Source organism: Papaver somniferum, chromosome 6 (assembly GCF_003573695.1).
Source record: "Papaver somniferum cultivar HN1 chromosome 6, ASM357369v1, whole genome shotgun sequence".
Classification (NCBI taxonomy): domain Eukaryota; kingdom Viridiplantae; phylum Streptophyta; class Magnoliopsida; order Ranunculales; family Papaveraceae; genus Papaver; species Papaver somniferum.
The window spans coordinates 163024636-163039687 of NC_039363.1; the positions used below are offsets into that span (position 1 = coordinate 163024636).

Below are 15052 nucleotides of genomic sequence, written 5' to 3' on the forward strand. Positions count from 1 at the left end.
AGTGGTACCAAGATTGACCTTGCCTCAAATCAAACTCCATTAGCGTGTAGTGTGTGCCGCCATTACACATTGGTGTGAAAATTCTGATTGGGTTGCGACACTCATTGAATTCCTTATGCAGCTTGGGAATCCATAATTTCTGGAAATCACCATCCTTGTTCACAAAAGATTGCTGCACAAACCATTTGGAATATCAACCACACATTTTAACTAGAAAATCAAAAAGTTACAAATGCAACAATGAATTTCTTATATTCACACAATCCTGGGTGTTACACCTGAAAATATGGATGTGTAACCTCAGATTACACATTATAAATGCATATGTAATCCCAGGTTACACAATGTGTAAACCCAACATATTCACATTCCACTATCATGTATAACTTTAAGTTACATAACCTTTTTGAAGTTACATACAACAAGATTTTTAAATTGAGATGACTACTTACATATGCTTTGGGTGAGAGGAATATTGCTTTTTCATACTTCGGATTTGAGTTCATCTTTGTCCTTAACCTGCTGATGTAGAAATCAATGAATTATGACTCCAAGTATGATTCTTTGCTTGTAAGTTGAAGCAAAAGTTCTCCACTTATATCAAAGAGTGGGCTACCATCATTTTTGTATTCCATCCAAGGAATGACTCTACAATGGAAAGAAGAAATAATTAAACAACATAACAGAATCAAGTAGTATGATATAATTTTTTAATATTAAAATGATATATCACAATACCGTAACAGAATTATCAAGCTTTGGTTTGGGTTATATCTACTTACATTTTGGGATGTGTATTGAAATATGCAAGTACTTGCTTCTTCTTATCGGCATCCATCATTTCAATTACTAGGGAACCTTTAACATCCTTTCTCATTGTCCCATCATCATCTTCTGGAACTGCATCCATTGTTTCTTCTACTTCTGGAACTGCAGCCATTGTTTCTACTTTTTCTTGTGGAACTGCATCCTTTGTTTCTTCATTAGGAGTCTTGTTAATATTCTTTGACTTTCTTTCATAAAGTTGCAGATCTTGTTTTTCAATTGTTCTATTCCTCAAAACTCGTTGTTGTATTTGGTTGTTCTCGGCTTCCTTGATTAGTTCTCCGACGGGTTTTGGAGTTCTATCTAGGCCAAGGCTAAAAATCCTTTCACTATCAATGTTCTCCTGAGTTTGAGCTGCGCAACAAAAATAAGCAGAATAAAAAAAAATTGCACATGCTCAACTTGTGTAACCTGAAGTTACACTTGCCTTGTATAGGATGTCTAATAGAAAGCTACACTTGCATTACACATATGTAGATTTTAAGTTACAACTGCCTATACAATGTGTAACTTGAGGTTACACTTGCATTATGAACAACATAAGAAGGGAAAAAAATCATAAGAAGTTGCAAAAGGAATATATGTTACCACCGGAGCTAATTTATGGAATCTCCATCTCTTCAGGTCTGTGTTCATAAATTCCTTTACCTTGGTCAATGTTGCTTAGAACCACATCTAGTATATCAGTTATTTCAACATCCGCATCTCATGATTGTCACCTGGATGGGTTGTAACAGTTATCACCATAGAGTCATCAAACACTGTTGGCTGAGTTGAAGCGAAATTGTCATCAAAAGTTTCAGGTGTTGGCTGAGTTGGAGCAGTCATAACCAAACCGTCAGTAACAGTTCCATGTGTCTCTTCTTCGATATTTGCAATTACATCATCACCTGCAGCTTTCTCCTGCGCCCCATCCACAACTCCACCTTCTGCAGCTTTCTTCTGTGCCTCATCCAGAACAGGTGTCTCTTCACCAGCTTTCTTCTGCTCCTCATCAACAAGATTTGAAGGAGTAGGATTTTTCTTTGCAGCTAGCTTTTTCTTTTTAGGAGGAGACTTGCATGTTGTCACACTCTTCATACTCGAACTATATGTCCTGAGTGGTGTTTTGCGCCCCTCTGCAGCAGTTTGAGCTTGCAGAATTGTTGGCGTATTTCCAGCTGATAAGCTTATACATGGAACTGCACAAGGATTGAAAATGATGATGATGTTAAATTTTTCTAAAAAAATTTCAAGAAGAATATATCATGTGTAATCGACAGCTACACATGCATATGACTTGGATACCTAGCATGTGTAATTTTTGGGTTGAAAATTTTGTTCATTTTAGCATGTGTAACTCCATGTTACACATGCATAAGACTTGGATACCTAGCATGTGTAACTCCATATGCATGTGTAACTAGGGATTACACATCCATATGATCTGTATACTCAACAATTACTAAGTCTAATTTTGTACCTTAGTGTCAACTAATTTGGTACCTTCTACACATGTCAACTAGTTTGGTACCTCTACACTTGTCAACTAATATAGCATTATCACTATCAAGTTAAATCATATTAAAAATGAACAAGTTACTTACATTCTTCATGGAATGAAGTTTGCGTGTCATCTTCCTCTTTCTCTTGCTCAGTCTCTTTATCGGACTCTTCTTCTTCATGCTCAGCATATCCATGCTCAGTACCTCCATCTCCTTGTCCACCATCTTCTTGTTGCATAAAATCTTCCTGGGTCACATCGTAAGGTTGAATTCCCATTGCTAGCATAATCTCGCAAGCTAAAATGTGCTCGTCGGAGACGTTCTCATCTTTTATCCCTGCTCTGGCAAGTTTATGCACTGCATCGAACATTTTCTGCTTTGCTTGTATTTTCTCTTTAAGTTTTCCGTTCTCAATTGTTTGCTCTCGGAGCCACCTTTGCAGATCTTCTTTGCTGGGTTCCACTGCTGCTATTCCCAACTGCTTTTCAAGCTGTGAAAACTCTTCCACAAAGCTAGCAGTTGGCTGCAATTAACAGATGGAGAGGTTAACAAGAGATACAAAAATTCATGTGTAACCTAAAGTTACACAATCTAAATGTACAAAATTTAGTAGAGTTCACTGGTATCTGCATGTGTAACTTGAAGTTACACAAGCACATTTATAAGTGTAAGTTGAAGTTACACATGTCATATACACAGTATAACATAATTCACTGCTGGTATTTTGCATGTGTAAATATCAGTTACACAAGCTCTTTTGAATGTAGTAGTAAACAAGATATAAACCAAGTAATGGCAAACACTTACGGTAAACTCTATCATGTTTGTACCAGCTATGTAATCTGATATTACTTGCATGTCCCACCTTCCAAGCTTCAGGAGCTTTTGTTCTCTGTTTTCAACTTTTTGGATTATTCCTGTTGGTGTGTGTTCAGCAAACAATATCTGCAACATATAAACAATCAATCAATTTTATTAGTCGATCAGCAAAAAATATCTACAACTCAGCAGTAAAACTACTTGAAGTACAACCAAGTAAAAATATAATATTTACCAGTAAGTATGGCACACAAGCCTTTACGTTTGAAGGACAGTTTGCATTTTTTAGTATTTCATCAAACAAATGCTCGTGGACCAAATCTGTCCAGGAGACCTTGAGAACAGTTTCATAAGTTTCGACAATGGAAAGATACTTAACATTCACTGCTCTAGCATTTTTGTCGCCAGAAAAGAGCACACAACACAAATAAAACCTTATCAAACAAACTACATGCTCATCATCAAGTGGCGTTCTTTCCTTTTTCTTATTCATAACTTCTTTTATTGTCTCCATAATCTTCTTCTTGCTCATTGTTGTTGAATGTGCTGTTTGTTTGATATCAGAGAAGTACTTGTTGTATAATACGTTGTCATCCACTTCATTATGATCAAACTATTTTATCAACTTCTGACCTTTTCTGCTTCCAGTCCTTTTGATTTCAGTTATACCAGCAAACTTCGCCGGTGTAGACTCTATAAGGTTTTCTCCAAATCTAAATGAACATGGTACTTCGCCATCTCAATCAAAGCAGTTTAAAAGCTACACAACCCCATGTTTGTTAATAGTTATTTGTTTCATGTTCTTTGGTTTAGCAATATCGTATTCATCGTAATACATCATAACAAGATCACCGTAAGGCGCTTTCCTAAGATACCTTTCAAATCTCTTAGACATTCCTATTGGTTTTATTTCTTTCACCAAATCCTGAATTGCATTAAATGAGTGTCTTAACTTTCCTGTACACATCACACAACAAAACAGCAACAATCAGTAAGTTGTGTACTCATCAAAAACATGGTACAAAAGCATGGTACAAAGGAATGTGTATCTGCCAGGTACACAAACTGACTGAATCATGCTATAATGTGTTGTGTGATGTAATCTCTAACAAAATTTATAAGGTGTAACTCTAACTTACACATGCATATGAAGATGTAACTTCAGTTTACACAACCAATTTTTTTATATGTAACTACCAGTTACACAAGCTAAACACAACCTAAGAAAAGTCAGTGGTGAGATTTTTATGTGTGGTGTAACTTATAGTTACACAGTCCCTATTTGTATAGTTAAACATTTTATTTTTGCGTTTATCTACCATTAATCCAGATCAGTGGTTTCAAAATCAAGAATTCAGGTCGGTGGTGAGACTTTAATGTGCATCTTATAGTTACACATGCTCATTTGGTATGTGTTACTATAAGCTACACACTCAAAATCTCACCACTGACTGATTGTGTAACTTATAGTTCCACAGGTCCTTGTTTGTATAGTTACATATTCACAAGTATTACATGAGAAATAAACATGAGACCATGATAATCAATTTGTTGTATAGTTTTTCACATCTTAGTACATGTTATGGTAGGATCTTCTTCAGGGGGATTCAGTTTTCCTCTCACCATTTTTAGTTCAAAAACAAATTTGATTCTGAATCTGCAGTTGATGTAGTAATAAAATCAAGTTAGTTGATTGCAATTCAACTTAGAGTTTCTAGGGTTTTGAAACAGTAACATGTAAGAAATGAAATCCATGAAATCAAATTACAATGAAGTAATCAGTTAAATCACATGCATGACTTACATTTGCTTCTATTCAATTTTATGCACAAACGATTATTCTTCTTCTCCGATCTGTAAAATCATCAGTCAGAATGAGTTATGTTCGTTGTAATCTCATTGCAATTTTTTCAAACCCTAGTTCAGTAATTTTTGACACACGAATTAATCAGTAACAACAGGAATCAAAACTAACAGATTCAAATTAAAACATACCTATTGTTTCATCATCGGACTATTTCATCAACATGAATCAGTAACAACGGCGATTTAGGTTTTGAATCTGAAACTGAATAGTGTTTTAGGTTTTGAATCTGAAACTGTTTCGATCTGTTTCTGTGATTTAGGGTTTAGCGATTCAGCAGATGATGAATAGTTTTTGATCTCGGTCTTTGTTTTGCAACAGATTTCAGGACGATTTCTTGATTTTTTTCGGTTTTTTTCTAGATCTGGTTTCTGTTTCAGGTGAGCGAGATTTGTTTTCTCTCTCCTGGAAATGAAATAATGGTGTCTCAACGAGAGAAAGGTAGGTGACGTCTCTTATATACATGAGGCTAATTTAGTCATTTCAGCTTTCATTAAATTTATTTTTAATTCGGGGCCTGGTTTTAAAACTCTTTTAACTAGGGGCCTCATATTATGGGTTATCCATGGGTTGGGACTTAGCCTAATTTTCCCTATATATATAAACCTTGCTAGAACAAATTTAACCTTACAGTGTAACTGGACAACGGGATTCCATCCACTTGGGAACATTAATGGATCCCAATATTGACATCCACTGATTCCACTACCAACACCCATTGCCAATTTTCAAGGGCGGAGCCAACTTAGAATATGGGTGTGCAGTTGTATACCCATGGCTCCCAAGCCAATATAACAAGAACGATTTTTTGGGGACCATGATTTTTTTGGGGGACCATGGTTTTATTTTGGGTAAAGACATTAGAAGTAAATTTAGATCACCCCTTATCTAGATATTTATATTAATACCTAAATTACCCTCCTGATTAATTTAGGATGATGAGTTAGTGTTAATAATAGTTAGTGTAGTGATTAGTGAGGTGATTAAGTTAAGGATAATTAGTGAGATTAAAAAATCAGATGGTTTTTTTTTAAAGAAGTAGAATTATTGAGAGAGTAAAGTTAGAGAAGATGAAGAAGGAAAACATGAAAAACGATGAATTTTACCAACCACAACCGGAGGAAGGGTATTTGGGTACTCAGGTAGGCTTCAAACTTAGATAATATTGGTTGAATTACTCCAAACTTTCAAAAAAAAAATGAAATTTTTTATGTAGATTTGGGCCAGTTCGGTTACCATATGTCAAGAACATGTAATCGAACACACCTGAAAGTGTAGTTCGGTTACGTTTTCCAAACACGCAGGTTACCGAACTCGCTCCTTAATGGAGTTTTTGGTCGTACAGTGTAATGTTCGGTTACCTAGGATAAAATGGTAGGTAACCAAACTTTGAACTTAACAATTTATTTGGATACATCTTGTGTGTTCGGTTAGTTCGCAAACTTCAACGCAACCAAGTTCCCAACCGAACTGCAGGTTAAAAGTAACCTAGTGTTAGAAGTTCGGTTGGTTCGCAAACTTCAACACATTTTGCGAATCAACCGAACTGGACTTATATATGCATATATGCAATTAGGCAAACATTCGGTTACTACGAAATTTATTTCTTGGCGAATTAGGTAGAGTTCGGTTACGAAGTTTCAAAGGTAGAGTTCGGTTACAAAGAAAACTTAACATTTTTGCGAACGAACCGAACTTGTGGACTTCTCATTATTTTCGTAAACTAAAGTTCGGTGATATCCTTATTTTGCGAAGGAACCGAACTTATGGACTTGTGTTGTTCTAATACAAGGAGTTCGGTTAAAAGTATTTTTTTGCGAATCAACCGAACTCTGAGTTCGGTTAAGAAAAAATTAATTCTTGATAACCGAACTTTTCTCTGGAAAAAAAAAACCTCCATTAAACCTCTCTGCAACTTCCATTTTCAACTCATTTTAATGATTACTTCTCATTTATTCAACCAAAAACGAATGACAAGTAATGGGTTTGTGAGAATATCTTTGTTAATGTTTTAAATTAAGTTATATATATATATATATATAGTGGTGGTGGTGGTTGGTGGTGGTGGTAATCAGTGGTTGGTGGTGGTAATAATCGGAGGTGGTGGTGGTGGTAATCGGCGGTGGTGGTGGTGGTAATCGGCGATGGTGGGAGGTGGTGGTGGGAGGAGGTGGTGGTTATATATATATATATAGGTGGTTATTGGGTTGGTTTTAAATTAAATTAGGTTAAGAATAGGTTAGTCACTTCAATGCTTTAGGACACCCCTTATAACTATAGGGTAGATGGCCTAATAGGACCATGGTCCCAAAAAAACCATGGTCCCAAAAAAATCGTTCTATAACAAGCTTTGGTTTTTTCTTTTTGGTGCAAAATGGCCTCCAAGCCCATTTTCACCCCATATCTTGGAAAATTCTTATATTCAGTTATTCACCGTATTCTAAAAACCTAGTTGTGCCCTTGCCATTCTTTCTCTAGAAATTTGGCAGTGAACTTAATTGACCCACCCAGATACACGCAACTGGAATATGGTACCATTACATTCTCGATTAGACAATCAGACAATCGATGCAAATACATCATTTTATAATTAATGGTGTAAAAAAAGATACTCCTAGATGACACCATTTTATTTATTTTTTTGATGGAAATTGGATTAAATAACACAGTACAACATGTTATTAATTTCTTGCTCCGTGAACACATTACATAAAATAGAAGAGTCAGGGACTTGTTGTCGAAGATGTGTTGGAGGCTTTGAATCCTCGCTGTCTTTGTCATGAAGTCCGCTGTTGTGTTGTGTTTCCTGTTTATGAATTTTACCTGCGCTCGTGGAAGATTTGCTAAAATCGATGTATTCTTGTTGACTGTATTTTCTGCTTGCTAAGTAACCTTTGGACCTTTGTTGTCGATCCGCTAGTTGTTTGCAATCCGTTGCTATATTGACATTTAGCTAGTTTGCTTTCGATCAATAGGGATTGCTCTTCTGCATGTACAGCAGAAGATGATGCAAACAACAGGATGGCCGCATGAGATAACTAGCAACTTTAGTACCAAATCTTAAACAGGGTTACCAGAGGTTATGATCATGTTAGTTCAAGCAATTGGAACAAAATCTAGCATATGTACTCATTGCCCAGAGCTAAACCGTTTGCGACAAGTGTTTGGTTCATATCCTCCCATAACCCATTTTAACCTTAAGTATCTCCCATCTCAGTAAAACAATGGATGCTTTCAATAGATCTCTAAACTTCATGTTGGTAAAATCAAGGTAGCTGGAGTGCTGAATGTGCATCAGTCATTTGGCACGTACGGAAGGTTAGATGTGAACAGTTATCCAGGGGAGGGGAGCACAACCAAATCCAAAGATAACGGCTACACGGTGCTGGCAGACAAATAACATCATCATTGGAAAGAACAACAATTGCCCAGAACCACTGACGCAGATACACCACTGGAGTCGCAGGGAATCATGACAAGATAGGTACATGCTCAGATCTTAAGCGATTCGATTAGCTATTACTGGGGAGTGATGAGGCAGGTGTGCAAGGCTAAAATCAGGAGGAAGTTGTCAAATACGCTGTGCCAGACTAACAGTCAAATCTATGGAAGCTGCAAAAGACTAAGTAGAGCATTCACAGGGGAAGCAACAGTCTAAAGGCACACGCAGGCTTTGCAGATAGGTTGGATAAGCATTCAAAAAACAATCACAAAACAACTATAGTTTTTTTTTTCTTTCACGTGTTCGCTTTGTTTCAAATCAGGCACGTCTTTAAAAGGTTTGGTTTTAAAACTTAATAGTTTTTCTTACATAAAGAAAAACAAAACTGATGGAGATGCTCTGATATAAATTTACGACTGACAATCTCACATCACAGCAAGAAAGGGAGACTGTTAAACCGTCACATAAGCGTTCGACCTCGACAAGGGTCAGTGCGGGTGAAGTTTTAACACTCACAGTGAGGCTGGTAATATCCAAATACATGAAATAATACTTATGGTTCTTTTTATACAATATCGAATGGTAGATGACTATGAGATAAAGAGTCTGAGATGATCCTCGTCCAACATACATATAAGAACACGCTTTTCTTTTCCAAGAGAACAAAAACGATTTAACTGCTTGAACACATGAACATTTCTGTAAATGGAATATCTTCCAACATTAAGACATCAATGCTTTAATTTCCATTTAGAAAACAAACTGGACATCATCTAGGCTTACACCATTACAGAAAATGTTATCTGGCTGGTGGTCAACACGCTATACTAATTCCATCAAGCTCCACTGGCATATAGGTTTGTCCATTCCTTTGCTGCAAGGAGACAAAAAGAGGAGTTAGAAAGGGAAATGTAGCAAAAACATACAGCTAAACTTGTCAGACCATTCAAAAAGAATACTTAGTGATTTTCATGATCTAAATAATCTCTAAGATCTAGCAGGAAGTTTTTAAAAAGAAAAATATATATATATAAACTACGTGCCACCAGTTCATCTTTTTCATGTCAATAATACATCCACAAGTTCCAATAGTTTCTTGGTTATGTGATATGAATGAAATATGACACGAGCATAACTCAAAAAGATAATCTCAACCCTACCTGTTTCGACAGCCTCTGCCTCATTTGCTTTCCAGTGTTTGGCAATATTTTCAGAGAGCGGGTCATCTGGATTTGGAGCACTAAGAAGTGCTTGGATGCTGAATCCACAAGCAAACAAAACAATTGTAACATCTTTTCAATGCATAATTTTGAGAAATTTCTAAATGGATGTATAAGAGTCAATTTACCTCAGCAATACTGTTCGGATCTGGAGAGCTGGACTCCATTTGTCTTTTAGAATATCAAGGCATATCCTTCCAAGCTGTAACATATCATTCCATATCAACGTCAGAATAAAAAAGAGAGAGAGAAAGAGATTCAAACTGATAATGAGGTAGATATTGACGATTACCTTGTCAATGTTAGGATGGTAAATCTTTGTGAGAAACCGAACCTGTTGAGAAAGGAACAACAAACATACACTATAAGTGTCCGAAAATGATGAAAGCTACTCGAAAGAATTTTACAAACATGGAAAACATTAAATGTGAGTTTAAAAGTATTCCATATCTAGTAATTCCATTCTCTAATTTTCTGAAACATCTACCTACTTGACAAATTCTAATGTCTACAGAAGTTCGGCAGATTCAAGAAAACTAATTGCAGTCCCAACTATCCATAGTATATAGATATGAATGAGTAAGAATGAAACACTGTAATTTCAACCAACCATGCTCCAACTTCTCATCTACACAGGTAGGCAGTTACTTAAAACGGGCAAGATGAACATAAATGACAACCAGTACACCTACCTACAGAACATTGTAAATCTAATATCAGTAACTAACAACGACTAACTCAGAGGACCATCGCTCCAAAAGCTCAAAGAGGGAAACAAACCAGCATAACAAGAAACAATAATAGAAACTAAGTAGGGTCACTATTCATATGGAATATGGATGATGTAGGTCTACAGATAATGCACATATAGTACTTTCACTACGTGACTCTGGATGGAAATATAATAAATAATACGGATACCATAAAAAAAAACACAATAACCTTGGAACAATCACGCAACAAGTTTCACCGAATGTCTTAGAACATCTATACCTTTGGTGCAGCCATTGGATACTCTTCAGGTAAAAACAGTTCCAACTTGAATACACCTCCTACAAGAATGCAGTGACATGTGAAAAAAGTTAAAGAGGAAAGTAATAGATATCGCCAAATGAATCAGCATAATGTGCAAGCAATGGCCGTTAAAGAGAAAACTTTACATATCTCGGAGTCTATGACGGAAACAACATATTAATTATCGTGGTACGTTCGAAAAAGAATCCTATCTTTTAGATTCTATCAGATGGTTGATTGCACAGCCTTTTGTGAAAACCACTGAAGCTCAATGAAACCGTTGTTGTTGTTTTTTTCACCAACTGGAACGTGATTACCATTTGAAGACGTTGGATATCCGCGACCAAATAATTTCGAAAATGCCAAAACCCCTCAAACTACACAAGGCCAAAATCACATATTCAATGCAATTTAGGTTTCGTAATACCTATATCTTTCCTTCTTCTCAAAAATTGAGTTTTTTAATAACCTAGCCGAGAGAGAGAAATCCCTTCAAAAATTAAATGAAAACTAGTGGAGAGAACTCACTATCCCCTATTCTTCATAAATCTTCTATACCACACAAATCCAAAAGCAATATAGGGCCAGGTATGTATCAAAAGTGTGTGCATCACATCCTATATACTGGCAGTACAAGGTAGATGAGTAAAATCCACATGTTGATCAAGTTCCCAAAATCAAACCTCAGTTTCAATGATAATGACACGAGCAAATTAAAACTAGAGTTACAAATGAATGATAATGGCATTCAGCACAGCTAGTAATCAATAGATGAATCAAAGATATATGGGAAACTAATGATAACACACACACAAGAAGCTGTTTCTTCATGAAAAATCAAGTATAGCTAAAAACATGAAGCAAATATATTCAGATTTTAAAGGTGAAGAACATTGTAACCCCTACCCTCATAAGGAGATTGTGTTGGTCCCAAGATCATGACGTTGAAATACCGCATGTTTTCTTCGGACGGAGAAGCACTTATTCCAGGAGCTGCATCCACATAACAATGATAGACACTTCAACATACACATAAATTTGCAAGGAATAACCCTAAAGCAATCTCAACAACAACAACAACAAAAAAAAAAATGGATCAAAGATCCCCCAACTTATTTTGATTTTACCTAATTGTAAATGCAAGCAACCATTAGGGGGTTTATCAATTAAACCAATAATTCACGAATTCAAATGATATTAAAGGAAAATAAGGACTAATAAATTGTGTTAAAATGAGAGATACCAGGTTCGCTAAGGAGCCGCTGCGTTTCCTGTTTAGACATGGGGAAAAAAAAAACAAGTATAATCAATCAATTACTGAATCGTAAACTGGAGATAGTGAAACCCTAAAATATTTCAGATTTTTGGTTTCTTCTTTTTCTGTTCTTCTATTAGTGGATTTTCAAGAGAAGTAGATAAAAAAGAGAGTGAGATCAGAGTTTGTTTGTTTTTTGGGAAGAAAAGAGATCGAGACTGAGTGACTGACCTTGATAATCCTTCTTGGAAGATTGCTGTTCGCCATATTTTACAAGTTAAGATTTCGCGAGAGAGATATACAGACGAATCTAGGGAGAGAGGGAGAGAGAGAAAGAGAGAGAGAGAGAGTCAATTACTTCTACTGCTGCTTCTTCTTCTTCTCTGTCTCAAGAAAATAATAATGACGTAAAAACGGGTGGCGTTAGGTGAACTTTGGGTCTGATTCGTGGTCCATCATCCGTATAGTTCACTGATGTTATTTACAGCCTTCAACATTGCAACTATCCATGCTTCTCTTATATATAACCCATGCTTTTATTAATCGTAGTCTGGTTGGCACTGACCGAGATTTAAAATTTGATATCCTTGACAAAGAAGAAGATGCACATATAAGTCAATAAGAACGGTGTACTATAAGTTCACATATGTACCAAAAAGGTTGTGAATCGTTCGAGCAATAATCGTGTTCAATAACACTCAAGACTTTAATCATGATACACATACATAAGGTGTTTTAGTGATCATAGATGTCTTAAGGGTGTTTTATGAGAGTCATAGCAATGCTAAACATATTTAAAAACTAAGTCTTTGAGCATCTGTTAAATATTAACTGGGACTGCTGGTGTATCGGTTTGTGAACCGTAAATACAGGGTGTTGCGATCCGTGAACCGTTCAACGACTCGTGAACTCAGATGACAATAGGTGAAACAACTTAACTTAGTGAGACTCTATCTTAGGATTCACGTGCATTTACCAGATTGGTAGTAGGCGTAGTAATACTTAAGAAACTGAGTAACTTGGAGTTAGTTTACTTTGTCTCAATTATACGAGTTGGTAGTAGCCTTTGTATAGCTGATAGACGCATTTATGTGTTTAATTTGTCCTCAATGTTTCGTATTGTTGGTACTCGTTTTCGTCCTTATTATGGTGTTTTGTGTATTTTTAGGTATTTTTGGAAAATAAATATTGTTGGAAAAATCGGCTCGAAAAATCACCCGGAACACCCCGGAGGACACTTGCTATACGAAGCCCAGATTTGGCTAAGGGGAACCCCAAAAAGGCATATGCTATTCGCACCCCACAGCTGGTTAGGGGGACACCATCTTCTTCATTTGAAACTTAAAAATTGGCGGGAAAAATGTGGCAGCTCTCTGAGAATGTTTCGATCGAAATTTGAAGATGTTCTAGGTGGACTAAAGGGCTGAAACTTCATGGGTAGTTGTGATATGTCATAAAAGAGCTGGTATGGGTGTTTGTTTCGATCAAATTTGGCTGGAAAATCCGTGACAAGGAATCGGGGCAGCCCGTGCATGAGAAGAATAGTTCACGGGTTTTAAAAGATTTATGCGTGTTCTGCTCGTGTATGATGACTCTAGCAACACTCTGGACCGTGAAGAAGATAAATGAGGAGATTTTGCAGCTGTAGAAACACGTGAGAAGCTAAAACAGGGAAGAAAATATTCCTAGAATATTTTTCTTCACTGCCGAGTTTAATGAAAATTTGTGAGAGTTATGGCGTGATATTTTGTTGTTGTTGAGTATATATAGGGTGAGGGGATCATAGAGAAGTGATGGGGAGAGATTGGGAGAAGTTTAGAGCACCACAGAGTCCAAAAAATCGAATTTGCAGAGAGACTACCTGCTGCTGCTGCCATTGAAGAACACTGAAGAACACGAAGAACGGACCTGCACTAGCAGTCGTTTTCCTACAGTAATAACGACTCACACCTGTGGGTCGTACATCAGGCAGACTTATTTGCTACAGCGTTTACGACACAGCTACAGCAGTCTTATTTTGTCACTGAGGGTCGTAGTTCTCTGGTTTGTAATAAATATAATTGTTACAAACCCGGTTTTATTGTATTTCTCATATTCTCATCATTTGTAAGCCATTTTTGAGCATCAATGAAATTCTTTGAGAGGTTTTCCAACATGATGAGCGGCTAATTCTCTCGTAACCAAGGCAATGGATGAAGCTATTCACACATGAACAATGGGTAACTATTTCATTTTCTGTAATATTTAATTATAATTCACTCAATCACTGCTTTTGCAGAGTTCTTAAAAGTTTACATAATTTTCTTCATTAGTTGTGATTCAATTAGATAGGTTGTGCTTTGGTTAGATAATTTATGCTTAAGGGATACAATTAATTTTTGAGAATACGTTTGATTATTTGTGGATTAAGAAATAAAGGATTAAAAGGATAATTAGAGTTATGAAATATTTGACATCATTCATGTGTAATAGTGGATTCTAGTGTCTTGGTTACCTCTCGCCCACTTTGTTAATATTTTTGTATATAATTTTATTAAATCTTTAAATTTAATCTTCACAAGTCCGAGAGTTTGAACCTCATTACTACAACAACAATCAAAATTAATATCAATAGCGGCTTAATTCTGAGAGTATTCAAAACTAGACTAGGTCCCGGAGTTTTTCTGCATTTGCAGTTTCTTCGTTAACAAAATATTGTGTCGTGTTATTTACTTTACTTCTGCATTATTTAGCTTGTCTTTATAGTTAAAGTAAATACACTTGTACATTAATCAAACACTTGGTTTGATCCCATAGCCGGTTCACTCCGCACTTATTCCATATACCAAATGTACATCTTCTGGATATCTTCTTGACAGTCTCTATCTGTAGTATACCACGCAAGGTGTGTCTTGTATAGGTTGATACAAAAAGATTGTGGTGTACATGGTACCCTCATCATTTCAAGTTCGTTTCTTTAAAAAAAAAAAAAAATCTTTACATACCTTTGTTTCTATATAACACTCTTCAATCTAAGCATGTTTCTCTTCTCTTAATTATATTAGCAAATGTACATTTTATACACATGTCATTTGTTATCCATGTCAAGGAAATACAAACCCATATATCCATTTGTATGTTTGTGTGGCT

At 36.1% G+C, this 15052-nt stretch overlaps 1 protein-coding gene across 1 annotated transcript; it reads right to left on the reverse strand.

Annotated features, from left to right (window-relative positions):
- Window positions 1-8952: 8952 nt before the first annotated feature.
- Window positions 8953-12312, reverse strand: LOC113289962 (ubiquitin-conjugating enzyme E2 36). The gene is made up of 8 exons (XM_026539418.1): window positions 12155-12312; window positions 11912-11939; window positions 11575-11661; window positions 10648-10706; window positions 9947-9988; window positions 9783-9856; window positions 9595-9692; window positions 8953-9308 (listed from the first exon to the last, which is right to left on the reverse strand). The coding sequence occupies exons 1-8, from the start codon at window positions 12188-12190 to the stop codon at window positions 9271-9273; spliced, it is 462 nt and encodes a 153-aa protein (XP_026395203.1). The 5' UTR covers window positions 12191-12312; the 3' UTR covers window positions 8953-9270.
- Window positions 12313-15052: the final 2740 nt, after the last annotated feature.